We start from the raw sequence: 27,854 nt of genomic DNA on the forward strand, positions 1-27,854 counted from the left end.
TATCTGTCAAGTGTGGTAGCTCACACCTATAATCCCAGCACTTTGGGAGGCCAAGGCAGGAAGGTCACCTGAGGTCAGGGATTTGAAGACCAGCCTGATTAACATGGTGAAACCCCTTTTCTACTAAAATAAAAATAATATAAAAATTAGCCAGGCATGGTAGATGAAAAATTAGTCAGGCATGGTAGATGCACCTGTAGTCTCAGCTACTTGGGAGGCTGAGGCAGGAGAATTGTTTGAACTTGGAGAGCAGAGGTTGCAGTGAGCTGAGATCATGCCACTGCACTCCAGCCTGGGCAACAGAGGGAGATTCTGTCTCAAAAAATAATAAAAATAAAATAAAAAATAAAAAAAATGAAAATATCCAATGCCCAGAGGATTTTAAATATGTATACGTTGTTTCATCAAATTATTTCAAAATCAAATATTTATTTATACTATAAATTATTTTGTCGAAGTCCCTACTACTATAAGAATGGTTCTTTTTTTGTGAAAAGGGAGAAGAGGGTAGCTATGATAAATAATGCCTCACTGCAGACTACCTGGACATATTTTAATGATATTGTGTGAATTTACTGAGAAGTCTGCCTTCTACTTGACAAACATGGCTATCAAAAAAAAGTAAAATAATGGGACACCAAAAACATTATAAGAAAAGGTTTCACATAACAAAAATCCTAAAAACTAAACTTTTATTATGTAAAATAATGACAATTATTTGTCAATAACCAAATGAACTCAATCTGAATCTGAATCTTTCATAACTTATAATCTCCAACATTATCTGTATTTATTACAGTAATCTTAAATCATTCTGATATTAAAATGCTGCCAGAAATTCAAGGGTAGTTTCCAAAAAATACAAAAAAGAGAATAAAAATGACTTTTTGAGACCTAAATCACCTAATGATAGGAGATTTAGCAAACTCCTCAGATAATCAGGAAATGAAAAGCTTAAAATAACTGAGTAACTTACCTATTGTGACACTATAAAACTATCAAGAATCAGGAAATGGTCCCATGTCTTATTAGTTCCCAGACCTAGTACTTGATATTAAAACACATCAATTTTTCAGACTCAAAATTTTGTTGGCTATTACAAAAACTATAAAGTGGACTACTCCAATGAATAGTTTTAAGACTGATTTGTTTTAAATGATGCACACACAAAATTAGTGAGAGATAAAACACACAGGTGCCACCCTTTTTTGTAATATCAATTTACAGAAACCTTTATATAAGTCACATAAATGCTTCTCCTTTTCCCCAATTTGCTTGGTTCATGGGAACAGATACGCTAACATCAAACTGCCATGTTGGTTAATTCTGATACATTCAAAACCTAAAATAAGCAAAGTAATAATACTGAATAAGCCACCTCTTTCTCCATAGCAGCCTGGTGTTTCTTGATAAGTTTCTCCATTTCTGCAGCAAAATTGTTACGCTGAGTTTCAAGATCTTTGTCTAATCTGAGGCGATGTTCATCCATCTCAGCCTTTAGCTTATTTTCCAGAGTCATCAGTTGCTTTTGATGTTGTCGCCTCATTCGCTTATAGCCAGACATTTGTTCTCTAAGCTCAGAGTCCTGCTCATGTTCTTGCATTTGCCTTGTAACCTAGACATACAAATAATGGAAGGAAAAGAAGAAAATAAAACATTCCTCTTTGAAAAGCGTTTTAGACCATTCTATATTAACTAAGTAGGGAATTAGTGTAAAATATCCCAATGTTAGCAGATTCCAAGGAAATTTCCAACAAGTCTTTTAAAGAAATTGACTGGTTCTAAAATTTATATGGGGATATAAAAGAACATAGAATATCCAAAACAATCTTGAGGAAAAAAAAATATTTGGAGGACATGCAGCACTATAGTAATCAAGACAACGTGGTACTGGCTTTAAGATAGGCTAAGTAGATCAAGGAAATAGAATAAAGACTAGAAAGAGATCCACATATGTTCAACTGATTTTTCTACCAAGAAAGTCAAGTTAATTCAGAGGATAGTGTTTTAGCAAATCCTGCTGAAACAACTGGCTCTTTACGTAGAAAAAAACAAATAAACCTTGACTCCCTATATCACTTATGTCATATATAAAAATTAATTTGAGAAGGATCATTTGACCTGAATGTAAAACCCAGAATCAGAAAGCAGAAACACAAAATATCTTTATAACCTTGGAGTAAGCAAATACTTCTTGGGCAGGACACAAAAAACACTGACCACAAAGAAAAAAACAAACAAACCTCAATTTAAAAATCAATATAAAATACACATGACATAAAATTAATCACCTTAAAATGAACAATTCAATATGTTTAGTATATTTACCAGGCCATGCAACTATCACCTTTATCTAGTTATGAAGCATGTTTATCACCTCAGAAGAAAATCCCTTACCTATTAAGCAGTTGCTCTCCATTCTCCCCTCCTGGTAACCATCAATCTGCTTTTTGTCTCTATAGATATACCTATTCTGCATATTTCATATAAGTAGTGTCATATAATATATGAGTTTTTATAGCTGGTTTCTTTCACTTAGCATGTTTTTGAAGTTTATCCATGTTGTAGTATGTATCGGTATTTCATTTCCTTTTATAGCTGAATAAAATTCCACTGTACATATATAGCACAATTTGTTTATCCACTCATCCATTGATGGACATTTGTGTTCTTTCCATCTTTTGGCTACTGTGAAAACTGCTGCTGTGACTGTGTGTACATGCACTTGTCTGAGTACCTGTTTTCAATGGCTTTAAAAAATGTTAATGTTTTGATTGACAAATCATAACTGTATACATTTATGGAGTACATGTGATATACTGATATACGTATTCAACATATTAAATTAAATCAAATTAACATATCCATCACCTTCCTTATGCATCATTTTTTATGGTGAGACATTTGAGATTTACTTTTAGTTATTTCAAAATATTCAATATATTATTGTTGACTATAGTCACCTGGCCATGCAAAAGATCTCCAAACCTATTCCTCCTATCTTTCTGAAACTTTGTACATTTTGATCAACAACTCATTTCTCTCTCTCCCTAAATTCTAGTAACTATCACTCTACTCTCTACCTCTATTCTATGAGTTCAACTTTATTTTTCTAGATTCCACATAAAAGTGAGATCATGTGGTATCTGTCTTTCTGTGCTTGCCTTATTTCACTTAGCATAATCCTCCAGACTCATTCATGTTCTTGCAAATAACAGGATTTTTCCTTTTTAAGGCTGAATGGTATTCCATTGTGTATATATGCTACATTTTCTTTATCCACTCATCCACTGATAGGAACTTAGGTTGATTCCATGACTTAGCTATTGTGAATAATGCTGCAATGAACATGGGAGTGCAGATATCCCTTCAACATACTAATTTCAGTTCCTTTAAATATGTACCCAGAAGTGGAATTACTGGATCATATGGTAGTTCTTTTTTTTTTTTTTTTTTTTTTTTTTTTTGAGACGGAGTCTCGCTCTGTCACCCAGGCTGGAGTGCAGTGGTGCAATCTCGGCTCACTGCAAGCTCCGCCTCCTGGGTTCATGCCATTCTCCTGCCTCAGCCTCTCCGAGTAGCTGGGACTACAGGCGCCCGCCACCACGCCCGGCTAATTTTTTTGTATCTTTTTAGTAGAGACGGGGTTTCACCGTGGTCTCGATCTCCTGACCTCGTGATCCACCCGCCTCGGCCTCCCAAAGTGCTGGGATTACAAGCGTGAGCCACCGTGCCCAGCCGGTAGTTCTATTTTTAGTTTCTTGAGGAACCTCCACACCATTTTCCAAAATGGCCATACTAATTTAGGTTATCACAACAATGTGTAACAGTTCCCCTTTTTGCCAATACTTGTTATCTTTCATCTTGTTGATAACGTTTTCAATTCTTTTTCAAAGACAGGGTTGGTGGGTTGCCCACGCTGAAGTACAGTGGCACGATCTCGGCTCACTGCAGCCTTTGCCTCCTAGGTTTAAGTGATTCTCCCACCTCAGGCTCCTGAGTAGCTGGGACTACAGGCATGCACCACCATACCCAGCTAATTTTTTGTATTTTTAGCAGAGACAGGGTTTCACCATGTTGGCCAGGCTGGTCTCGAACTCCTGATTTCTTTTTTTTATTTTTTGAGATGAAGTCTCGCTCTTGTCCCCCAGGCTGCAGTGCAATGGCACAATCTCAGCTCATTGCAACCCCTGCCTCTCAGGTTAAAACAATTCTCCTGCCTCAACCTCCCGAGTAGCTGGGATTACAGGCGCCTGCCATCACGCTCGGCTAATTTTTGTATTTTTAGTAGAGATGGGGTTTCACCATGTTGGCCAGGCTGGTCTCGAACTCCTGACCTCGAACTCCTGACCTCAAGTGATCTGCCTGCCTTGGCCTCGCAAAGTGCTGGGATTAGAGCTGTCAGCCACTCTGCCCGTCCCACCATTTTATATAAGTGACTTGGGTTATCGGTGGATTTTGGGATTTGTGGAGGGTCCTGGAACCAATCCCTCACAGATACTGAGGGATAACTGTATCTTCTTTCAGACGATTAAGGCAGGTGTATAGAATTGTAAAAACTCTTCAAATTGAGTACCTAAGATCTGTGCATTTTATTGTATGAAAAAAATCCAAGGCAGAAGAAGGTAGACTAAGTTATGGTATATAGCACTTACAATGAATAATATAAGTAGTATTAAATACTTATATTTAATATAAGTATTTAATATTTAATACTACTTATATTTAATACTAATATTTAATACTATTTATATTTAATATTTAATACTACTTATATTTAATACTAATATTTAATACTTATATTTAACATATTTAATATTTAATACTACTTATAATATAAGTAGTATTAAAAAACTACTTATGCTCTGAATATTTTAAGTGAAGTAAATGAAACTACTGGCTTTAAAAATATAAATCTTTTTCAGATTTTTGATTCATTAAATCCATAAATTTAAAATGCCCTTAATTGATACGAGGAAGCCAAACTTTGGGAGAGAACACTTTCTTGGGAAACATTTAACTTATGCCAAGTTACCAAGAGGTTTTCCTTTGAGCTGGTCCTTCTCAACATATTTATCAAAACAGTCATGCAAAAATTAAGCAATCTTTACCACTTGCTCTGTTCAAAGCGTTATTTACATGTTGCAGAATAGTAGGAATAACCTGACTTATGGTAAGGTACTACGTTCCCGACCCCACCTGTCATACAGATTCATGAACTACAGCATAGGATTTATAACATCTGATTATTACATAGTTCAGAAGTCAGATAGCTATCATATCTTCTTTTCCCCCATCATATTTTCTTTTCTTTTTTTTATTTTTCAGTTTTTGATACAGAGTCTCGCTCTGACACCCAGGCTGGAGTGTAATCGTGCAATCTCAGCTCACTCCAACCTCCACCTCCTGGGTTCAAGCAATTCTCCTGCCTCAGCCTCCCAGGTAGCCGGGATTACAGGTGCCCGCCATCACGCCCAGCTAATTTTTGTATTTTTTAGTAGAGATGAGGTTTCACCATGTGGGCCAGGTTGGTCTCAAAACCTGACCTCAGTTGATCCACCCGCCTCAGCCTCCCAAAGTGCTGGGATTACAGGTGTGAGCCACTACGCCTCGCCTCATTTCCTTCCTTCCTTCTTTTCGTTTCTTCCTTCCTTTCTTTTCTCTCGCTCTTCTTTTCTTTCCTTCCTTTTTTTCTTTGAGACAAGGTCTGGCACTGTCACCCAGGCTGGAGTACAGTGGCGTGATCTCGGCTCATTGCAACCTCCATCTCTTGGGCTCAATCAATCCTCCTGACTCAGTCTCCCAAGTATATGGGACTACAGGCACATGCCATGATACCCGGCTGAAATTTTTTTTTTTTTTTTGAGATAGGGTCTACCTCTGTCACCCAGGCTGGAGTGCAGAGGGACAATCTCAGCTCACTGCAGCCTCCGCCTCCCGGGTTCAAGCGATTCTCCAGCCTCAGCCTCCCGAATAGCTGGGATTACAGGCGCACACCACCATGCCCAGCTAATTTTTCTAGTTTTAGCAGAGACAGGGTTTCGCCATGTTGGCCAGGCTGGTCTCGAACTCCTGACCTCAGTCAATCTACTTACTTCAGCCTCCCAAATTGCTGGGATTAGAGGTGTGAGCTACCGCACCCCGCCTGAATTTTGTATTTTTTGTAGAGATGGGGTTTCACCAGGTTGCCCAGGCTGGTCTCAAACTCATGAGCTCAAGTGATCAGCCCACCTCAGCCTCCCAAAGTGCTACAATTACAGGCATGAGTGACCACACCCAGCCTTTCCATTATGTTTTCTAATAGCCTACTTTTCTTATGGTATCTTAATGTAATTTTGTTGTATCCTTAGTATCCTTTATCATGCTTTGGTTTTACTTATCTGTCTGATTAGGATTTTAAGTGCCCCATTATAGCATCCTTGTAATGAACAGATAATCCATATTATTTGGAAAATCAGAATGACATTTAGAGTATAACAAATTGCACTGCTTACCATTTCCAATATTCCCCTCTTTCTGGTTAGCCTCACACAATATATTTCCTTACTGTCCACATTCTTTTTTTTTTTTTTTTTTTAAGACGGAGTCTTGCTTTGTCGCCCAGGCTGGAGTACAGTGGCATGATCTCTGCTCACCGCAAGCTCTGCCTCCCAGGTTCACGCCATTCTCCTGCCTCAGCCTCTCAAGTAGCTGGGACTACTGGCTCCCGCCACCACGCCCGGCTAATTTTTTGTATTTTTAGTAGAGATGGGGTTTCATCATGTTAGCCAAGATGGTCTCGATCTCCTGACCTCGTGATCCGCCCGCCTCGGCCTCCCAAAGTGCTGGGATTACACGTGTGAGTCACTGCGCCTGGCCCACATTCTTCTTATATGGAAATACCACTCATTTCTCCTCTCCCTGCTGTGCCTAAATCTAACTAATTTTAAATACTCAAACTATTTATTTCATAAATACTTCATTTATGCTCCTAATCAAAAGTTATCTGAATTCCTGTTTAGTGCCTTGTAGTTATCTTAAGTATTTAAGATATTCTAACATACTCGTTTTTTGTGTACATGTCATGAAGACATTGTTAGTTTAACATTTCTCAGAGTTCTTTGAATAACACCTTTCTCATAATAGGCACTTAAATATTAAATGAGTATTTCGCAAAATAAAACCCAAATACAAAACAATATATAGCTATACTTGAGTTTATTGCCAAGGTCCCACATGAAAAATATTTATCTCTAATTCGGGGAAGTACATACCAGTGATGCTGTCCGTATAGTAGCAAAGTGTTCTCGATTACGATAGTGTGATTTGTGACGAGATACTTGGGGTGGAGATTGTGGATCTGATGCTCTTGTTCTAGGATCTCCCTCTTCTCTGTAATTTTCTTCCTCCTAGGCAAAAAAAAAGACAATACTATGTAAGGTGAACAGTTTCTTTGAATCTTTATGGAAATTAAAGTTTAAAGACAACTTGATCAATAAATCTCAAAGACATAATTTATAAAGCAAAACCAAAAAGTAGAAATGCTGGTCTTTTCTTTTTTTTTTAGAAACAGGGTCTCGGCCGGGCGCGGTGGCTCACGCTTGTAATCCCAGCACTTTGGGAGGCCGAGGCGGGCGGATCACGAGGTCAGGAGATCAAGGCCACGGTGAAATTCCGTCTCTACTAAAAATACAAAAAATTAGCCGGGCGTGGTGGCGGGCGCCTGTAGTCCCAGCTACTCGGGAGGCTAAGGCAGGAGAATGGCGTGAACCCGGGAGGCAGAGCTTGCAATGAGCTGAGATTGCGCCACTGCACTCCAGCCTGGGCGACAGAGCGAGTCTCCATCTCAAAAAAAAAAAAAAAAAAAAAAAAAAAAAGAAACAGGGTCTCACTGTGTCACCCAGATTGGAGTACAGTGGTGTGACCATAGCTCACTGTAGCTTCAACCTTCCAAGCTCAAACGATCTGCCTACCTCAGACTCCTGAGAAGCTGGAACTACAGGCACGGGCCATCAGGCCAGGCTAGTTTTATTTTTTTAGAAACAAGGTCTCCCTATGTTGACGAGGCTGGTCTAGAACTCCCGGGCTCAAGCAATCCTCCCTCCCTGGCCTTCCAAAGTGCAGTGGAATGAAAGGTGGAAGCCAATATGTCCAGCTTTATTTTAAATATAATTAGAATTAGAAGAAATTATTTGTACAGGGCATAAAATAGTACACAGACTCAGGATAAGAAAATGCACATGACTAGTTGACTGATTGATTAGTTTGTTGTCTGAGACAGGATCTCACTTTGTCACCCAGGTTGGAGTGCAGTGGTACACTCAATGGCTCACCGCAGTGTCAACTTCCTGGGCTCAAGTGATCCTCCCACCTCAGCCTCCCAGGTAGCTGGGACCACAGGCATGCACTACCATGCCCAGCTAACTTTTGTATTTTTTGTAGAGATGGAGTTCTGCCATGTTGCCCAGGCTGGTCTTGAACTACTGGGCTCAAGCAATCTGCCTGCCTTGGCCTCCCAAAGTGTTGGGATTACAGGTGTGAGTCACTGTGCCTGGCACATGACTAGATTTATATCCTACTGATTATATGCAAAATTGAAAAGCTTTAACATAACTTGAAAACAAAGCTGATGAAACATGTAGCCAATATAGTCAATGTTTTAAATAGGAGTGGCAGAAAATTAATTGCTCAAAGGCTCTTGGGTTTTGGAAGCAATGGAGCTATCTTTATAATACTTCTGCCATCTGTCCAAAATAAGCAAAAACAAAAACAGTGTAAAAAACTGAAGGACTGATATCTTTCCCTGAACTCAATTTGTTAGCTGAAGAGAACATCAGTTAAGTAGCAACCAATTAATTGTGGGAATAATCTTTTTTTTTTTTTTTTGAGACAGGGTCTCCATTTTGTTGCCCAGAATGCAGTGCAGTGGTACGATCAAGGCTCACTGCAGCCTTGATCTCCCAGGCTCAACTGATCCTCCACTACTCAGTGGGCCTCCACTAATCAGCCTCTTGAGTAGCTGGGGCCACAGACATATGCCACACCTGGCTTTTTTTTTTTTTTAACAGATGGGGTCTCCCTATGTTGCCCAGGCTGGTCTTGAACTCCTGGCCTCAAGTGATACTCCTGAATCAGCCTCCCCAAGTGCTGGGATTATAGAAATGAGCCACAGTGCCCAGCCCATTTTAACCATTTTTAAGTGGTATTAATTATACTCTCAATGTTGTACAGCTATCACCTATTACTTCCAAAACTTTTTCATCAACCCAAACAGAAACTCTGCATCCATTAGCAATAACTCTCTCTTTTGACTTCCACCCAGTCTCTGGTAACTCCTAACCTACTTTCTGTCACTATGAATTTGCCTATTTTAGATATTTTATAGAAGTTTAATTATACAATATTTGTCCTTTTGTGTCTAGGCTTTTATCACTTAACATGTTTTCAAGATTCATCCATATGGCAGCATGTATTAGAACTTCATTCCTCTTTATAGCTGAATAATATTCTACTGGATGTAAAAACCACAATCTTTTTTTTTTTTGAGACACAGTCTCATTCTGTCGCCAGGCTGGAGTGCAGTGGCATGATCTCGGCTCACTGCAACCTCTGCCTCCTGGGTTCAAGCGATTCTTCTGTCTCAGACTCCTGAGTAGCTGGGATTACAGGTGTGTGCCACCACGCCTGGCTAAAATTTTTGTATTTTTAGTACAGACAGTGTTTCACCATGTTGGCCAGGATGGTCTCAATCTCTTGACCTCATGATCCACCTGCCTCGGCCTCCCAAAGTGCTGGGATTACAGGCGTAAGCCACCACACCTGGCCTATAAACCACAATTTGTTAATACATCCATTGATGAATAATTTGGGTTGTTTCCATCTTTTAGCCATTGTACCTATTACTTTTAGATAATAACACAAGCTGTGAAGTGAAAAAGGAAGCATTCCTATTTTTGTTTGTTTTTTGAGATACAGTCTCACTCTGTCACCCAGGCTGAGGTGCAGTGGTGCAATCTTGGCTCACTGAAAACCTCTACCTCCTGGGTTCAAGTGAACCTACCACCTTAGCCTCCTGCGTAGCTGAGATTAGAAGCATGTACTATCATGCCAAGCTAATTTTTAAATTTTTTGTAGAGACAGGGTTTCACCATGCTGCCCAGGCTGTTCTCCAACTCCAGGCTCAAGTAATCTGCCTGCCTCAGCTTCCCCAAATGCTGGAATTACAGGGGTGGGCCTCCACTCCCAGCCTTAGCATTCCTGTTAATTGTTAAAAGGAGTTACCTGACTTTCCAGTATTTTTCAGAAGATTTAACATTTTATATTCAAAAGGGTAAAGAGTAATGCAGCAAACACCCACATTTCCTAAACCCAGAATCTACAGTTTTCTACAATTACATTCAGCTTTATTTTTAAGATATAGGCTGGGTGCAGTGGCACGCGCCTGTAATCCCTGTACTTTGGGAGGCCGATGCAGGTGATCACTTGAGGTTGGGAGTTCAAGACCAGCCTGGCCAACATGATAAAACCTCTTCTCTACTAAAAATACAAAAAATTAGCTGGGCGTGGTGGCGCGCACCTGTAATCCCAGCTACTCAGAAGGCTGAGGAACGAGAATTGCTTGAACCCAGGAGGCAGAGGTTGCAGTGAGCCAAGATCGCGCCACTGCACTCCAGACTGGGCAACAAGAGCAAAACTCCATCTCAAAAAAAAAAAAAAGATATAAACGTCTTGGCGCAGTGGCTCACACCTGTAATCCCAGCACTTTGGGAGGCTGAGGCAGATGGATCACTTGAGGTCAGGAGTTTGAGACTAGCCTTGGCCAACATGGTGAAACCCCGTCTCTACTAAGAATACAAAAATTAGCCAGGCAGGGTGGCATGCACCTGTAATTCCAGCTACGTAGGAGGCTGAGGCAGGAGGATCGCTTGAACCTGAGAGGTGGAGGTTGCAGTGGGCCAAGATTGTGGCCACTGCACTCCAGCCTGGGTGACAGAGTGAGACTCTGTCTCAAAAAAAAAAAGATATAAACATTATGGATAACATAAAATTCACTTTTGATCATCACTCATCCTAACCATTTCTCACTCCCCAAAGGCAACCATTATCATGAATTTTATGTGTATCCTTCCTATTTTTTAGTATTTTATTTTTCATGTAAATAATGTCAAATAATATGAAGTTTCTGTACTTTTTCTTCTAATATTTTGAAATAGTTCCACATTCTTTTTGTATTCTCAAAACATGAATTTTCCAAATGGAGATAACAGGTTAGGAGTTAACAAGGCTTTTTCCATTACAAAAATGTTCCAAACTTCTTTTTTTTTTTTTGAGACAGGGTCTCACTCTGTCGCCCAGGCTGGACTGCAGTGGTGCAATCTTGGCTCACTGCAACCTCCACCTCCCAGGTTCAAGCGATTCTCCCACCTCAACCTCCCAAGTAGCTGGGACTATGGGAGTACAGGCACGTGCCACCATGCCTGGCTAATTTTTGTATTTTTAGTAGAGACAGGGTTTCACCATGTTGGCCAGGCTGGTCTTGAACTCCTGGCCTCAAGTGATCCGCCCGCCTCGGCCTCCCAAAGTGCTGGGATTACAGGCATGAGCCACTGCGCTAAGCCATGTTCCAAACTTCGGGAAACTTCCTTATCTTCCTTCTTCCTTCTCTTAAAGTAATAGATGAAGAAAACAGTTTACCAACATTGAATTTTTTTCATTGAAATCCAAATACTTACTGGTTTTAAATGGATAACAGAACTGTTAGACATCACTGTGTGGTCTCCCTCCATCATGTCTAGCTCACTCTTGTCATCTGAGACATCTGGAAGACTGTTAACACTACTGCTTTGGCTGCTGGCACTGATGGACATGCTGGGAATGGATTGATTACTTCCAACACTATTAACTGTTCCTGTCCGGCCAACACCATGATCTTGTTCCTAAGAGAAAAGGACATTCAGTTCAGTTCAAATATTTATATATATATATCTCTCTTCTGAATTCTTGATTATAAGCACCTAGCATACCACTTGGCAGACAGTCTCAGAAAGTTGGTCTATCACGAGAAATTGCTTTTATTTTCCAAGACCAGGAAGTTTATCAACTGTTAGTTTACTGAAAAACAAAAATGACCAACAAGTAAATCACAAAAAAATTCAACCAACTGTCTAAAACAAAGTCAGCTGATCAGTTTTGGGTGATTTTCAAAGTAAGATATTTTATGTAAATTGCTTGATATTTTAAAATAACCATTTCTACAATACATCTCATGGGGTATATATAGAGATCCTGCTCATTTCTCAATAATTCTTGGTTAATACAAATCTCTCCTTTAAAAAAAAAAAAAAAAAAAGCACTGGCTATTCCGGGCACAGTGCCTATGGGGTAGCCCTGCTCCATAAGGAGCATTAAAAAAAAAAAAAGTACTAGAAACTTCACTGTAGTTGTTATTCTTCTTTATTAAATCAGCCTTTCATAAGTAGATTCTTCTTTCTTCTGGGAAACATAGTCTTTAGATTACCTTTCTTGTCTTTCTTTCTTTTTTTTTTTTTTTTTTGTATTTCAATAGGTTTTTGGGGAACTCTAGATTATCTTTTTACCACCAAATAATTTAACATTAATTCCTACCTCTTCTTGTGTAAACTAACAATTACATATTATATTATTTCAAATCGTAATCATAAGAATGTTTTTCTGATGTAAACAGGCAGCTGTAGAATCTGGGCACTAACATTACAGTAGTCTTACCATACCAGAATTCTTTAAGATATGCAGAATTTAATAAACACAGACACATATGTAGATAGGGACTTTTCTTACATCCCTAGCCTAACACAGATGTTGTTAACAATTTAACTACATAGAATTTTATTAATTTCACTTTATTAAAATATTTCACATATCTGTAATCATCCTAATTTTCTAGTGACTATCATTAAGAACTAAAAATAATCCCCAAACCAAAAATTGTAAGTTTATAGTCTTATATTTGACAGTTCATTATTTATTTAGTGATATTAAAAAGTGAAAAGAAACTATTGCACATGGTTTCAGAAAACAAAGTGGTCTCTCTCGACAGAAAGCAACAGAAAAGAATAAAATTTTATGAATTCTGACGGGGCAAAGAAGAAACAAAATATTTAGAGGGAAAAAATAGCTTTACACATAATATACTTTATATGTATATTTCTTCATGAGGAAGTTCTGTAATACTTCTATAGCAAATCTGTATTTCCATTTTCCCTAAGAGGCAACACAGAACTTGGCCTTGAGAGTAAAGAGGTATGAATCTGAACCCATGTTCCTTTACCTACAGTGAGCAACTTAATTTATTCTGAGCCTTGCTTTTGGTATCTGTAAAATGAGTATTTTAGAACAGTGTAGGCCATGTGTGGTGGCTGACACCTGTAATCCTAGCACTTTGGGAGGCTGAGGCAGATGAATCACTTGAGGCCAGGAGATGGAGAACACCCTGGCCAACATAGTGAAACCCCGTCTCTACTAAAAATACAAAAAATTAGTTGGGCGTGGTGGCGCACCTGTAGTCCCAGCTATTTGAGAGGCTGAAGAGGGAGAATCGCTTGAACCCGGGAGGTGGAGATTGCAGTGAGCCAAGATCATGCCACTGTACTCCAAACTGGGCTACAGAGCAAGACCCTGTCTAAAAAAAAAAAAAAAAAAAAAAGAACGGTGTAGATGGAATGAAATCAAGTTTCTTTGGGTGACACAGTAGAATGCCTACTTTCTCATGACTTCTGAGAGAGTACATTCAACCTTCACATTCTGTAATTTCAAGAACTTCCAAAAGCACATCACAGGGAACTGGACAATCAGTCAAAAAAGGGCTCAGGCTGGGCACAGTGGCCCATGCCTGTAATCCCAGCACTTTGGGAGGCCAAGGCGGGTGGGCCACCTGAGGTCAGGAGTTCAAGACCAGCCTGGCCAATGTGGTGAAACCCCGTCTCTACTAAAAACACAAAAAATAAAATAAAATAAAAATTAGTCAGATGTGGTGGTGCGTGCCTATAATCCCAGCTACTCGGGAGGCTGAGGCAGGAGAATCGCTTGAACCAGGGAGGTGGAGGTTGCAGTGAGCCGGGATCATGTCATTGCACTCCAATCTGGTCAACAAGAGCAAAACTCTGTCTCAAAAACAAAACAAAACAAAACAAAACAAAAAAAAAAAAAAAAACAGTTTCAGTGGTCAAGAAATTAGAGAAGGACTAGATTAAACAAAGGTGAACAAGTTTCTTTAACAAAGGACTTCTCAGAACCTTCATTATGACATTGTGTACCATAAAGGGGTTGGATTTAGAGCATGCAATCTAACATGATTAAAGATTTAAAAAAATTTTTTTTTAATTTTTCTTATTTCTCCAAGAAAAAAGGACCTTTTTAAATTCCTAACTGGGATTTTATAGGACCAGTGTTAAGAAAATACAACCTGGAAACCCTTGGTATATAAGGTAAATTATGGCAGGGCAAACTGCATAAGGAAAGAAACCAATAGTGAAAATTCAATATTGGAGTCATTTTTTAATCTATTACCTCTTCTTCTTCCTGTGCTTCTACTGCTGGTCCGTTATGTGCCTCCTGGAAAAGGAGTTTCTTCATCTTTCGATACTGCAGATTGTCCAGCTCTCTTACTGCATCCTTTGTCCTCTGAATGAGATCTATTAACACGGTTTCAGGGCGCTCCCGAAGAACAAATATGTGCTAGATAGGGTAGAAGGTAAAAGGTTGATTTTTTTTCAATTAGTAACAAGGTACTCCTTCCCAGACCCTAGAGATAATATCCTATGATAGATAATGCATACAATCTATAGCTACATAATTCTGTTAAATTTCTTCTATTTATAAAATTATCATTTACATACATATACTCTGTGCATACATAACTACTCTTTTTCTTTATTTTGAACATAGTATTTTTGTTGGCCAACTAAAAATGCAGAGTTAAAATAACTGAAGGGTCTAAACACTAAGAATTAAGTCCAATCAGAGCTCTCAAGGTTTACATATTCTAAGAACTGATGATGTCACACAAAAGACATGTTCAGTTCTGAGTCATATTTGTTTCAGCAGGAATGTATTTAATGATGGCAAATTATGAAAGATGAATTTAGATATTAGATATTGGGTTCCTTTACATGCTGCGTGAACAATATGCTTTATAAAATACTAACACAGATTAAAAGCCATTAAATTATTACTGTTTTTTATCACTAGCATTTAATATAATTTCACTTTATCAAATACAAAAAGTAGAAAAAACAATTCCACCATTATGATGATCACAGTTACATTGTAATATACTTCTTTTCAGAAATTTTCTATGTATAAAATGTTTTGTAGATACATAGTTAGCATGTAAATTCCAGAAAGACATATTCTGCCATCCCTTGAGTTCCACAAAATATCCTTGAATTCTTTTTTTTTTTTTTTTTTTTTTGAGACAGAGTCTTGCTCTGTCGCCCAGGCTGGAGTGTAGTAGCGTGATTTCAGCTCACTGCAACCTCTGCCTCCCGGGTTCACACCATTCTCCTGCCTCAGCCTCCCGAGTAGCTGGGACTACAGGCGCCCGCCACCACACCCGGCTAATTTTTGGTATTTTTAGTAGAGTCAGGGTTTTACCATGTTAGCCAGGATGGTCTCGATCTCCTCACCTCGTGGTCCGCCCGCCTCGGCCTCCCAAAGTGCTGGGATTACAGGCGTGAGCCACTGCACCCGGCTATCCTTGAATTCTTAAGACAACTTTTACCTCCTTTGTTAGCTCAAATTTATTTCTTTTTTATGCAAAGAGTTGTAACTATGAATCGTAGCCCACTGTAACCTCAAACTCCTGGGTTCAAGCAATCCTCCCACCTCAGCCTCTCAAGCAGCTAGGACTACAGGTGTGTACCACCATGTCCAGTTAATTTTATTTTATTTTTTGGGGGGCAGGGGGTAGAGTTAAACTCCTGGCCTCAAGTGACCCTCCCACCTTGGCCTCCCAAAGCACTGGAATTACACCACTGTGCCCAGCCTCTATACAATATTTTATTCAATTTTCACAGTCATAAGTATTATTATTTTAGCTGGGCACAGTGGCTCATACCTGTTATCACAGCATTTTGGGAGGCCAAGGCAGGCAGATCACTTGAGGCCAGGAGTTCAAGACCAGCCTGGCCAACAGTGAAACCCTAAAAATACAAAAAATTAGCAAGACGTGGAGGCATAGGCCTGTAATCCCAGCTACTCGGGCAGCTGAGGCACAAGAATCACTTGAACCTGAGAGGCAGAGGTTGCAGTGAGCTGAGGTCATGTAACTGCACTCCAGCCTGCGTGACAGAGCAAGACTCTGTCTCAAAAACAAAAAAATAATAATTATAGTTATTTCAAACTCATAAACATAATGCCTGTAGAATATTTCATCAAATGTTTGTACCCAAATCACTTAACCATTACTCTAATTTGGGGCAGCTATTTCTAATTTTTAATTCCATGATAAATAGCTTCATACATTAAAATTTTTTATTAGTTTTTTTCTTTATGATAGACTGCAACAGAAATGTAATTAGTCCAAACGATAAGAAGCTCATGATAAATATTTCCTATCATTTCAAATAGGGCTGTGATAATATATACTAGGGGCCAGGCAAATGAATACTATTAATATATGCAGACTTAGGATCTAATCACCAAATACTAGTGGGCTGGGTTACTACTACATGAGTTAGAAAGGTTTCTTTTGCTTCTATTTGGCAAATGTAAGAAGCTAATCACATTCCTCTTTTTTTTTTTTTTTTTTTTTTCGAGATGGAGCTTCCTCTTATTGCCCAGGCTGGAGTGCAATGGTGCGATCTCAGCTCACCACAACCTCCGCCTCCTGGGTTCAAGCGATTCTCCCGCCTCAGCCTCCTGAGTAGCTGGGATTACAGGCATGCGCCCCCACGTCCGGCTAATTTTCTATTTTTAGTATAGAAACAGGGTTTCTCCATGTTGGTCGGGCTGATCTCGAACTCCCAACCTCAGGTGATCCACCCGCCTCAGCCTCCTAAAGTGCTGGGATTACAGGAGTGAGCCACCGCGCCCGGCCATTCTTCCTTTTTCTTTAGTTTGATGTGTACCACTATTTACAATATTGTCTTCTTCTTTCTTTTTTTTTGGAGACGCAGTCTCACTCTATCGCCCAGGCTAGAGTACAGTGGCGCGATCTTGGCTCATTGCAACCTCCGCCTCCTGGGGTTCAAGCGATTTTTGTGCCTCCACCTCCTGAGTATTTGGGACTACACGAGTCCACCACCACACCCGGCTAATTTTTGTATTATTAGTAAAGACAGGGTTTCACCATTTTGGCCAGGCTGGTCTCAAACTGCTGACCTCAACTGATCTGCCCGCCTCGGCCTCCCAAAAAGCTGGGGTTACAGGCGTGGGCCACCGTGTCCGGCCTACTATTTACAATATCGTTTTATCCAAAAACATAAAACCTTATATGTATTTATTTATTTTTTTTGGAGAAGGGGTTTCACCCTTGTTGCCCAGGCTGGAGTGCAATGGTGCAATCGTGGCTCACCACTACCTCCGCCTCCTGGGTTCAAGTGATTCTCTTGCCTCAGCCTCCTGAGTAGCTGGGACTACAGGCGGGTGCCACCACGCCCAGCTAGTTTTTGTATTTTCAGTAGAGACGGGGGTTTCACCATGTTGGCCAGGATGGTCTCAAACTCTTTTTCTTTTTTTTAATTAATTTTTTTTGCACACAAAAACAATAAACATTTTCTAAAAATACATACAAACAAAAAGATGCGTATCAAACATATTAGGAAGGTTACACATGGGAAGCCGGGGAATAGAAATGGGGGGTGGGAGTTAAAATAAATGAGAGAGGGACTTTATATGGATCAGTGATAATAACTCAATCCTCTATTTGATAAAGAAGAGGGAGAAGGAAGAGGAAGAAAAAGAAAGTGGGATAAAGGATCAGAAAGGGAGGAAAATAGAAAAAATTAGAGTATGACTCCAGGGTAGACCTGTTTTGTTGTCACTGAGTTGGTTGGTTGGTTTGTCTGTTGTATTTTTCATGTTTCGCCAAGTTGGCCAGTCTGGTCTCGAACTCCTAGCCCGAAGTGATCAACCCGCCTCGCCCCCCAGAGTGCCAGGACCACAGGTGTGAGCCACCACGTCCAGCCCCCACATTGCTTCTGGCCTCCGTGGTAGACCTCCCAGACGGAACGGCCGGGCAGAGGCGCTCCTCACTTCTTCCCAGACACGGGGCGGCCGGGCAGAGGTGCTCCTCACTTCCCAGACGGGGCAGCCGGGCAGAGACGCTCCTCACTTCTTCCCAGACGATAGGTGGCCAGGCAGAGGCGCCCCTCACTTCCCAGACGATGGGTGGCCGGGCAGAGGCGCCCCTCACTTCCCAGACGGGGCGGCCGGGCAGAGGCGCTCCTCACTTCCCAGACGGGGCGGCCGGGCAGAGGCGCTCCTCACTTCCCAGACGGGGCGGCCGGGAAGAGGCGCTCCTCACTTCTTCCCAGACGGGGCGGCCGGGCAGAGGCGCTCCTCACTTCCCAGGCGATGGGTGGCGGGCAGAGGCGCTCCTCACTTCCCAGACGGGGCGGCCGGGCAGAGGCGCTCCTCACTTCCCAGACGATGGGTGGCGGGGCAGAGGCGCTCCTCCCTTCCCAGACGATGGGTGGCCGGGCAGAGGCGCTCCTCACTTCCCAGACGATGGGTGCCTGGGCAGAGGCGCTCCTCACTTCCCAGACGGGGCGGCCGGGCAGAGGCGCTCCTCACTTCCCAGACGATGGGTGGCCGGGCAGAGGCGCTCCTCACTTCCCAGAAGGCGCGGCCGGGCAGAGGGGCTCCTCCCTTCTTCCCGGACGGGGCGGCCGGGCAGAGGCGCTCCTCCCTTCTTCCCGGACAGGGCGGCAGGGCAGAGGCGCTCCTCACTTCTTCCCGGACGGGGCGGCCGGGCAGAGGCGCTCTTCACTTCCCAGACGGGGCGGCCGGGCAGAGGCGCTCCTCACTTCTTCCCAGACGGGGCGGCCGGGCAGAGGCGCTCCTCACTTCCCAGACGGGGCGGCCGGGCAGAGGCGCTCCTCACTTCTTCCCAGACGATGGGTGGCCGGGCAGAAGCGCTCCTCACTTCTTCCCAGACAGGGCGGCCAGGCAGAGGCGCTCCTCACTTCCCAGACGATGGGTGGCCGGGCAGAAGCGCTCCTCACTTCCCAGACGATGGGTGGCCGGGCAGAGGCGCTCCTCACCTCCCAGACGATGGGTGGCCGGGCAGAGGCGCTCCTCACCTCCCAGACGATGGGTGGCCGGGCAGAGGCGCTCCTCACCTCCCAGACGGGGCGGCGGCCGGGCAGGGGCTGCAATCCCAGCACCCTGGTAGGCCAAGGCAGGCGGCTGGGAGGCAGAGGCTGCCGCGAGTCCAGACCACGCCACCGCACTCCAGCCCGGGCAACACCGAGCACCGGGTGAGCGAGACTCCGTCTGCAGTCCCAGTACCTCGGGAGGCTGAGGCGGGCAGAGCACTCGGCGTCAGGAGCTGGCGACCAGCGTGGCCCACATGGCGAACGCGCGCCTGCAGCCAAAGGAGAAAAAGCAGGCAGCGGTGGCGCGCGCCGGCAGTCCCAGGCAGTGAGCCGAGTAGATTGCAGCCTGGGCCACAGAGGGGAAGAAAAGAAAGAAAGAGAAAGAAAGAGAAAGAGAAAGAGAAAGAGAAAGAGAAAGAGAAAGAGAAGAAAGAAAGAAAGAAAGAAAAGAGAGAGAGAGAAAGAAAGAAAGAAGGAAGGAAAGAAAGAAAGGAAAGAAAGAAAGAAAGGAAAGAAAGAAAGAAAGAAAGAAAGAAAGAAAGAAAGGAAAGAAAGAAAGAAAGAAAGACAGAAAGAAAGACAGAAAGACAGAAAGACAGACAGAAAGACAGAAAGACAGAAAGAAAGACAGAAAGAAAGAAAAGAAAAGAAAAGGAAAGGAAAGGAAAAGAAAGAAAGAAAGGAAAAGAAAGGAAGGAAGGAAGGAAGGAAGAGAAAGAAAAGGAAGGAAGGAAGGAAGGAAAGAAAGGAAAGAAAGAAAGAAAGGAAAGAAAGAAAGGAAAGAAAGAAAGAAAGGAAAGAAAGAAAGAAAGAAAGGAAAGAAAGAAAGAAAGGAAAGAAAGAAAGACAGAAAGACAGAAAGAAAGACAGAAGGACAGAAAGACAGACAGAAAGACAGAAAGACAGAAAGAAAGAAAAGAAAAGGAAAGGAAAGGAAAGAAAGAAAGAAAGAAAGAAAAGAAAAGAAGGAAGGAAGGAAGGAAGGAAGAGAAAGAAAAAGAAAGAAAGAAAGAAAGGAAAGAAAGAAAGGAAAGAAAGGAAAGAAAGAGGAAGGAAGGAAGGAAGGAAGGCGGTCTCGAACTCTTGACCTCGTGATCCGCCTGCCTCAGCCTCCCAAAGTGCTGGGATTACAGGTGTGAGCCACTGCGCCCGGCTAAAGTATGTTTTATCAACTTTGAAATAAGACATTGTTCCACATGAATTAAAATTCATAACTCATGATTATATTCTTGCACATATTAAGTATTGAGTTATTTGAATACTTAACTATATATTCTATTTAGACACGGTAAGAGCAGCTAATCAATTTGAAAAATGAAATACAAAAATTTAGTATCAAGAAAAGTTATCAGAAACAACAGTATAAAAAACTAGTATTTTATTAAAAACTAGTATACTTAATACTAATTCAGAACCAAATAATAAAACACATTCTTTACAATCATTGCTTAGGAGTAAGAACAAATTTCAAGTATAATGGAACTGGTAGCTCACGCCTGTAATCCAAGCCCTTGAGAGGCTGAGGCAGGTGGATCACTTGAGCCCAGGAGTTCGATATCAGCCTGGGCAATGTGGCAAAGCCCCACTTCTAACAAAAATACAAAAATTAGCCGGGTTTAGTGGCGTGTGTCTGTAGTCCTGGCTACTTGGGAGGCTGAGGTGGGAGGATCGCTTGAGCCTGGGAGGTCAAGGCTGCAGGAGACGTGATTGTGCCACTGCACTCCAGCCTGGGTGACAAAGTGAGGCCTTGTCTTAAAATAAAATAAACAAATAAACTATAATAGAACTGACCTTTAAAAGTTCCTCTGACGTAGGTCGATCTTGAGGGATTTTCTGGAGGCAAGAATCTACAAAGTTTCGAAAATAATCAGACCTATTGTAAAGGAAAGTATCAAGTGAACACATTGCTATTTCCTTTAAAAATACATCCACAAATCAAGGCACGTGCCTATTGGTGGGAGGGGAAATGGAAAGGGAATGATTAAAAAAAAGCAGAGACTATATAGTTTCATATAAGTCTATGAAGATCTATCTAAAGCAACCAATGAATGTTCACCATTTTCCAAAGATAAATTCACACAGATTACTTTAAAATCCTGCTCCTACATATTTAAATATCACAACTCATATTACTATATTGAGGCAAAATGAGGGAAGCCTATCTACTTTTTTTTTTTTTTTGCATTCAAACCCAAGATAACATTCCTTTCTATTTCCCTTTCTTTTCCTTTTTGCTAAGCCTTTCTTATAATAAGCTCTTTCTTATAATAAGCTCTTTCTTATTTGCCCCTTGGATCGTCTTCTATATAGGATGTTTCAGAATATCACTCCATCTGCTCTGGAGAGAGTGTTTTTATACCTGAGTATTTGGTGCCCCTGAGCAAATGGATAAGACTTCCATTAAACCTAGAAAACCAATTAAGATATTTTTAAAAACGTTAGAAGTCCGTAATACATTATTATATAGTGTTATTGACAAGAGTTCAGTAACGCAGTAAATACTTACTCCATCAATGTTTGTCTCCAATATTCAAATAAGATTTTAAGTTCCTTGTAGGCAAGAATTCTTTTATAAATCCCCAAGTCTCAAACACAGTGTAAAGACAGTCTGTGTTCAATATATTTATTACTTATATGTATCAACTATGGTTTTAATGTTTTTGTTTCTCCAAAACTGATGTTGAAACTTAATCTCCAGTGCAACAGTGTTGGGAGGTGGGGCCTAATGGGAGTTGTTCAGGTCATGAATGGATTAATTCTGCTATAAAAAGGGCTTGTGGGAGAGGGTTCTCTCTCTCCTGCTCTCTGCCACGTGAGGACACAATGCTTCTCCCCTCCAAAGGATGCGAGTTAAAGGCACTATCTTGTAAGCAGGAGGACCAGGTCCTAACCTGCCAGTGCCTTGGTCCTGGACTTCCCAGCCTCCAGAAAGTGAGGCATAAATTTCTGTTCTGTATAAATTACCCAGCCTCTGATACTCTGTTACAGCAGCACAAAATGTACTAAACCATACCGTAACAATAAACTCAGTGTCAAAAGATTTGTTCTATATAATTCTAAACACAAAGTAGAGTTATATAGAAAGAATCTTTTGGCACAGAGTTTTAGTATTATTAGTTTAGTAGAGTTATATGGCACATTCTTAAGTGGCAAAAACTTATATGAATGTGCCATAATTATGTACTCTTTAAATAATTAAGTACCCCTAATTTATATATTTGTGAATTTCAAAATATTTATTAAATATGCTAGATATCCCCCTAGAATTTATCGAATGCTAGGTACACCTGAGGAGTTAATTTTCTACTACAGTTTTATACTGTTGACAAAAATCCTAGTTTTCTAAAATTGTCAATCTGTTGTCCGTAAACCTCTTTACATGAATGAACTAAATTTTATCAAATCAAGGAAGTCCTAGAAGGAATATCAGACAAAACTGAGTAACAAATATTATAAGTAGAGTGATCCCAAAATTTTAATTACCCGGTAATTTTGATAAGGTAAAATCATTTTACTTATATTTTTATATCATATAAATTTTTTTTTTTTTGAGGCGGAGTCTTGCTCTGTCGCCCAGGCTGGAGTGCAGTGGCGCGATCTCGGCTCACTGCAAGCTCCGCCTCCCGGGTTCACGCCATTCTCCTGCCTCAGCCTCCCGAGTAGCTGGGACTACAGGCGCCTGCCACCGCGCCCAGCTAATTTTTTTTTGTATTTTTAGTAGAGATGGGGTTTCACCATGTTAGCCAGGATGGTCTAGATCTCCTGACCTCGTGATTCGCCTGTCTCGGCCTCCCAAAGTGCTGAGATTACAGGCGTGAGCCACCGCGCCCGGCCTATATCATATAAATTATAAACCATCCTCCAATCAAGTATCACTATAGGTTGTAATAACAGATATATTTTAGTTATAAAATATTAATGCTTAAAGGCTATTTATTATTTAATTAGCATTAGGTATTCCTAAATTTAAAGTAAAATACAAATTCTTATAAAATGAATACTTTTTGCACTCATGTGACATCATCCATCCTTTTCTGAACTCAGTTATACGTATGCTATGAAATGGAAACATGATAAAGAATAAATATATTTAAAAGGGTAAAATACATCTATTTTAATATCTTATAAGGTGATACATTTTACCTAATTGAAATTAAATGACTTTGATAACAGATTATGAAAAAGCATTCCATTTATTCAACATTGAGCAATATATATATTAACAATACTCACCATTCATTAGACTGTAGTGTAGGGGATTCATTTTGGGCTATGTGATATAAGGCACTCATTGCATTCATATTAAATAAAGGAGGCTTCCTTTCCGCTGTAAAAGAAAGGAAACATTCCTGTTAAAATAGGTTCCAGGGGTACTCAAGTCCTGGGCATGTTTTTCTTTTTCTTTTTTTTAAATGATTTTATTTTGAAACAACCTTAAACTTACACAAAAAATTGCAAGTAGAGTTCAAAGAGCTTTTTTTTCTCTTTTCTGGTTTTTTTTTTTTTTTCTGAGATAGGGTCTCGCTCTGTCACCCAGGCTGGAGTGCAGTGGCACAATCTTGGCTCACTACAGCCTTGACCTCCCGTGCTCAAGCAATCCTCCCACCTCAGCCTCCCGAGTAGCTGGGACCATAGGTGTGCACCATCATGCCCAGTTAACTTTTGTATTTTCTGTAGAGACGGGGTTTCACCATGTTGCCCAAGATGGTCTTGAACTCTTGAGCTCAAGTGATCCTCCCAACTCAGCCTCCCAAAGTGCTGGGATTATAGGTGTGAGCCACTGCACCCAGCCTCCAAGAACTTTTTTAAGTGAATCAATTGAGAATAAATTGCTGACCTGAAGCCTCACCATCCTTAATATATACTTGAGTGTATATTTCCCATAAAGAAGAACATTTTCCTAAAGAACCATAACACAGCCATTAAATCAGGCCATTTAATAGTGATATAAGACTACCATCTAATCCCCAAACTACATTCAAGTTTCATTTAAATGTCCCAATAATATCCTGTGTAGCAATAATGAGCTTTAAGTATTGGCAGTCTTCAAGGAATTTGTTCATTTTATCCAAGTTGTCAAACTTACTGACATAAAATTGTTCATATTTCCCCATTACTCTTTTAATATCTGTAAAATCTATAGTTATTATAATCTCTTATTCCTGATATTGGAAATTTGTGTCTTCTCTCATTTTCTTTGTGATTAGTCTGGCTAGAGGTTTAGCAATTTTATTGATCTCGGAGTACTAGTTTTTGGTTTCACTGATTTTCTCTATTGTTTTTCAGTTTTCTATTCAACTGATTTCTGCTTTGATCTTTATTATCCTCTACCTTCCGCTTATTTTGTGTTTAATTTGCTCTTTGTTTTAGTTTTTAAGGTAAAAGTTGAAGTCACGACTTTGACAAATTGAAGTATGGTCGCCCTTCTGTATCTGTAGGTTCTGCGTCCACAGACTGAACCAACCAACTGAAATATTTCAACTATAGACTGAAAATATTTGGCGAAAAAAAAAAAACCAACAAAAATTTTTTAACAATTAAAAAATTAACAATTTTTTTTTTTTTTGTTTTTGAGATGTGGTTTCACTCTTGTTGCCCAGCCTGGAGTGCAATGGCATGATCTTGGCTCACCACTACCTCTGCCTCCCGGATTCAAGCGATTCTCTCCTGTCTCAGCCTCCCGATTCTCTCCTGTCTCAGCCTCCCGAGAACCTGGGATTACAGGAGTGCGCTGCCACGCCTGGTTAATTTTGTATTTTTAGTAGAGACGGGGTTTTTCCACGTTGATCAGGCTGGTCTCAAACTCCCAACCTTGGGTGATCCGCCCGTCCTAGCCTCCCAAAGTGCTGGGATTACAGGTGTGAGCCACTGCGCCCAGCCAAAAATACAAATTTTTAAGACAGCTACTTACATGGCATTTATATTGTATTAGGTATTATAAGAAATCTAGAGATTATTCAAAATATATGGGAGGATATGCATAGGTTATATGCAAAAACTACACCGTTTTATAGGAGACTTAAGCATCTGCACATTTTGTTATCTGAGGGGGTTCTGGAACCAATCCTCTGAAGATACTGAGATATACAGGACTCTTGAATGTTCCTCAGTTTGAGGTTTTCTGACATTTCCTATTATTAGAGTTAGGCTAAATATCTTTGGCAGGAGTATCACAGAGGTAATGCTATAATTTATATCCTATGAGGCAGCACATGATTTTGAGAAGTTCTGTTACTGATGGTATTCACTTTGATCACTTGGTTAAGGCCCATGTCTGCCAGTCTTCTTCATGATAAAGTTTCTCTTTCCTCCTTTGTAATTAATAAGCATTTTGTAAGATGGTAGTCGGAATCTACATAAATATTCTGCTTCTCATGAAACTTTCAACTTTATTCTTTCATTTATTTATTGTATGGAGTCATAGATTTTTATTTTATTTAATAAGTTATATCCTTTATTTTGATGTTCAAATTATCCCATATTTGAACAGTAGAAACCTTTTTAAGCTGGCTTGTGTCTTTTGGACATGGCCCCATTATTATTTGGTTACTTTGTTGCTTTCTGGTACACTAAGATGTCCTAGCTTCATCTTGTGCTTTCTCTAGCCCAGACCCTGGATCAATCATTTCTCCAAGGGGCTGTTGTGCTAGGTGTGCTTACTGCTACTGGGGTGTCACTGCTCTCAGACACGCTCAATGAACAGAGTTGGGAATATATGCATGTCCATAATACATTTATACACCTATGAGTACAAATATATGATGTATATAAAATACTTATATTTGAAAACAATAAATTTACTACAATATCTCAAATTCCAATCCAACACCATAATGTTTATTTCTAGCTTTCTCTTTCCGTATTTGTAAAGTCCTCTGACAATGAGAGAAACCCTGCTCTCATTATCCTTAACACTTTTTTTTTTTTTGGAGACGGAGTCTCACTCTGTTGCCCAGGCTGGAGTGCAGTGGCACAATCTCGGCTCACTGCAACCTGTGCCTCCCAGGTTCAAGCAATTCTCCTGACTCAGCCTCCTGAGCTGGGACTACAGGCATGGACCACCATGCCCGGCTAATTTTTGTTTTTTAGTAGAGACGGGGTTTCACCATGTTGACCAGGCTGGTCTTGAACTCCTGACGTCAGGTGATCTGCCCGCCTTGGCCTCCCAAACTGCTGGGATTACAGGCATGAGCCACCACAACTGGCCTTTAATATATTTTTCTATCTGATAAATTCCTCCTATGTAACCAATATCCCATCTTTGTGACCATCTTCTCTCTCCTTAAGCAGATGCCCTCTTTTCTCTGTTCAAATTCTGAATCCCCATTCCACTTCACCTCTTGGTCACTAAGCCTTTTAAATGGTATACCATCAATATATCAAACCTGTATCAAACTAGAACATATCTTTTTAATTTTGTCATTCACTATTAAATTAAAAATCTCTCAATTTTATCAAAGAACATTAAACTTGGCTAAAAATCACAGAAGAGATTCACCAAATTTACAATGTGTTAGACTCTCATAAATTCAAATAACGTTTTTTTTCTTGAGTCAGATCTCACTCTGTCACCCAGATCAAAGTGAAGTGGCACGATTTCGGCTCACTGCAGCCTCCGCCTCCCCAGTTCAAGAGATTCTCCTGCCTCAGTCTCCCAAGTAGCTGGGATTACCGGGATGCGCCGCCACGCCCAGTTAATTTTTGCGGTTTTAGTACAGATGAGGTTTCACTATGTTGGCCAGGCTGGTCTAAAACTCCTGACCTCAAGTGATTTGCCAGCCTTGGCCTCCCAAAGTGCTGGGATTCCAGGCATAAGCCACTGCACCCGGCCAAATATATTTTATCTCAAATTTTTATAAGCTACTACTAAACTTTTTTTCTTTTTTTGAGATAAAGTCTTGGTCTGTCACCCAGGCTGGAGTGCAGTGGCGCGATCTTAGCTCACTGCAACCTTGACCTCCTGGGCTCAAGTGATCCTCTCACCTCAGCCCCCAAGCAGCTGGGACTATAGGTGCATGCCACCGTGCCAAATTAATGTTTTTGTATTTTTTGTAGAGACGGGGTTTCTCCATATTGCCCAGGCTGGTCTCCAACTCCTGGGCCCAAGTGATCTTCCCACCTTGGCCTACTAAAGTGCTGCAATTAGAGGCATAAGCCACCACTTAATTTTAAACCAAATTTATTTTAAGTTAGAGATACTATTTCTTATTATTTTGTGCATGTTTCTAAAATGTCTCTACCCATAAATTTGGATTGCTTCTGTAAAATTAATACCTCCAAAACTCATGAGGAAATTAGATGAAACTGAGATAGAAAAACTGAATGGTCTAGAAAGTAAATCTCAGAAACAATGTCCAATAATAAAATTTTCAGAGAAAGAGTTCAAATTATATATACTTATACAGAAGAGTAATCACCAAAGGGCGAGATAAATGGGTTCAAATTTTACTATTTTCATTTATTCCTCTCAATGGGAAAAATGACTATGTGTACTTTTGTTTCCTGTTTTATTTTAATTAATTTGTTTGTTTAGAAAGGGTCTCACTCTGTCACCCAGGCTGAAGTGTAGCAGCGTAATTA

General features: G+C 40.6%; 1 protein-coding gene across 3 annotated transcripts in view; it reads right to left on the minus strand.

Annotated features, from left to right (window-relative positions):
- TAOK1 (TAO kinase 1) overlaps positions 1 to 27,854 on the minus strand; it is a 171,301-nt gene that overhangs the window by 41,544 nt on the left and 101,903 nt on the right. Inside the window, exons 9-14 of one of the 3 annotated variants that reach the window (XM_030800351.1) lie at positions 23,508 to 23,601; positions 21,066 to 21,147; positions 14,524 to 14,691; positions 11,712 to 11,915; positions 7,254 to 7,388; positions 1,379 to 1,615 (exon numbers count right to left, since the gene is read on the minus strand). In XM_030800351.1, the coding sequence (XP_030656211.1) occupies positions 1,379 to 1,615; positions 7,254 to 7,388; positions 11,712 to 11,915; positions 14,524 to 14,691; positions 21,066 to 21,147; positions 23,508 to 23,601 (920 nt within the window). Of the gene's footprint in view, positions 1 to 1,378; positions 1,616 to 7,253; positions 7,389 to 11,711; positions 11,916 to 14,523; positions 14,692 to 21,065; positions 21,148 to 23,507; positions 23,777 to 27,854 lie in introns of those variants that run through there. The other 2 variants (XM_030800352.1, XM_030800353.1) reach the window with 2 other exon arrangements.

The sequence above is a fragment of the Nomascus leucogenys genome, chromosome 19 (genome assembly GCF_006542625.1).
Source record: "Nomascus leucogenys isolate Asia chromosome 19, Asia_NLE_v1, whole genome shotgun sequence".
Lineage (NCBI taxonomy): Eukaryota > Metazoa > Chordata > Mammalia > Primates > Hylobatidae > Nomascus > Nomascus leucogenys.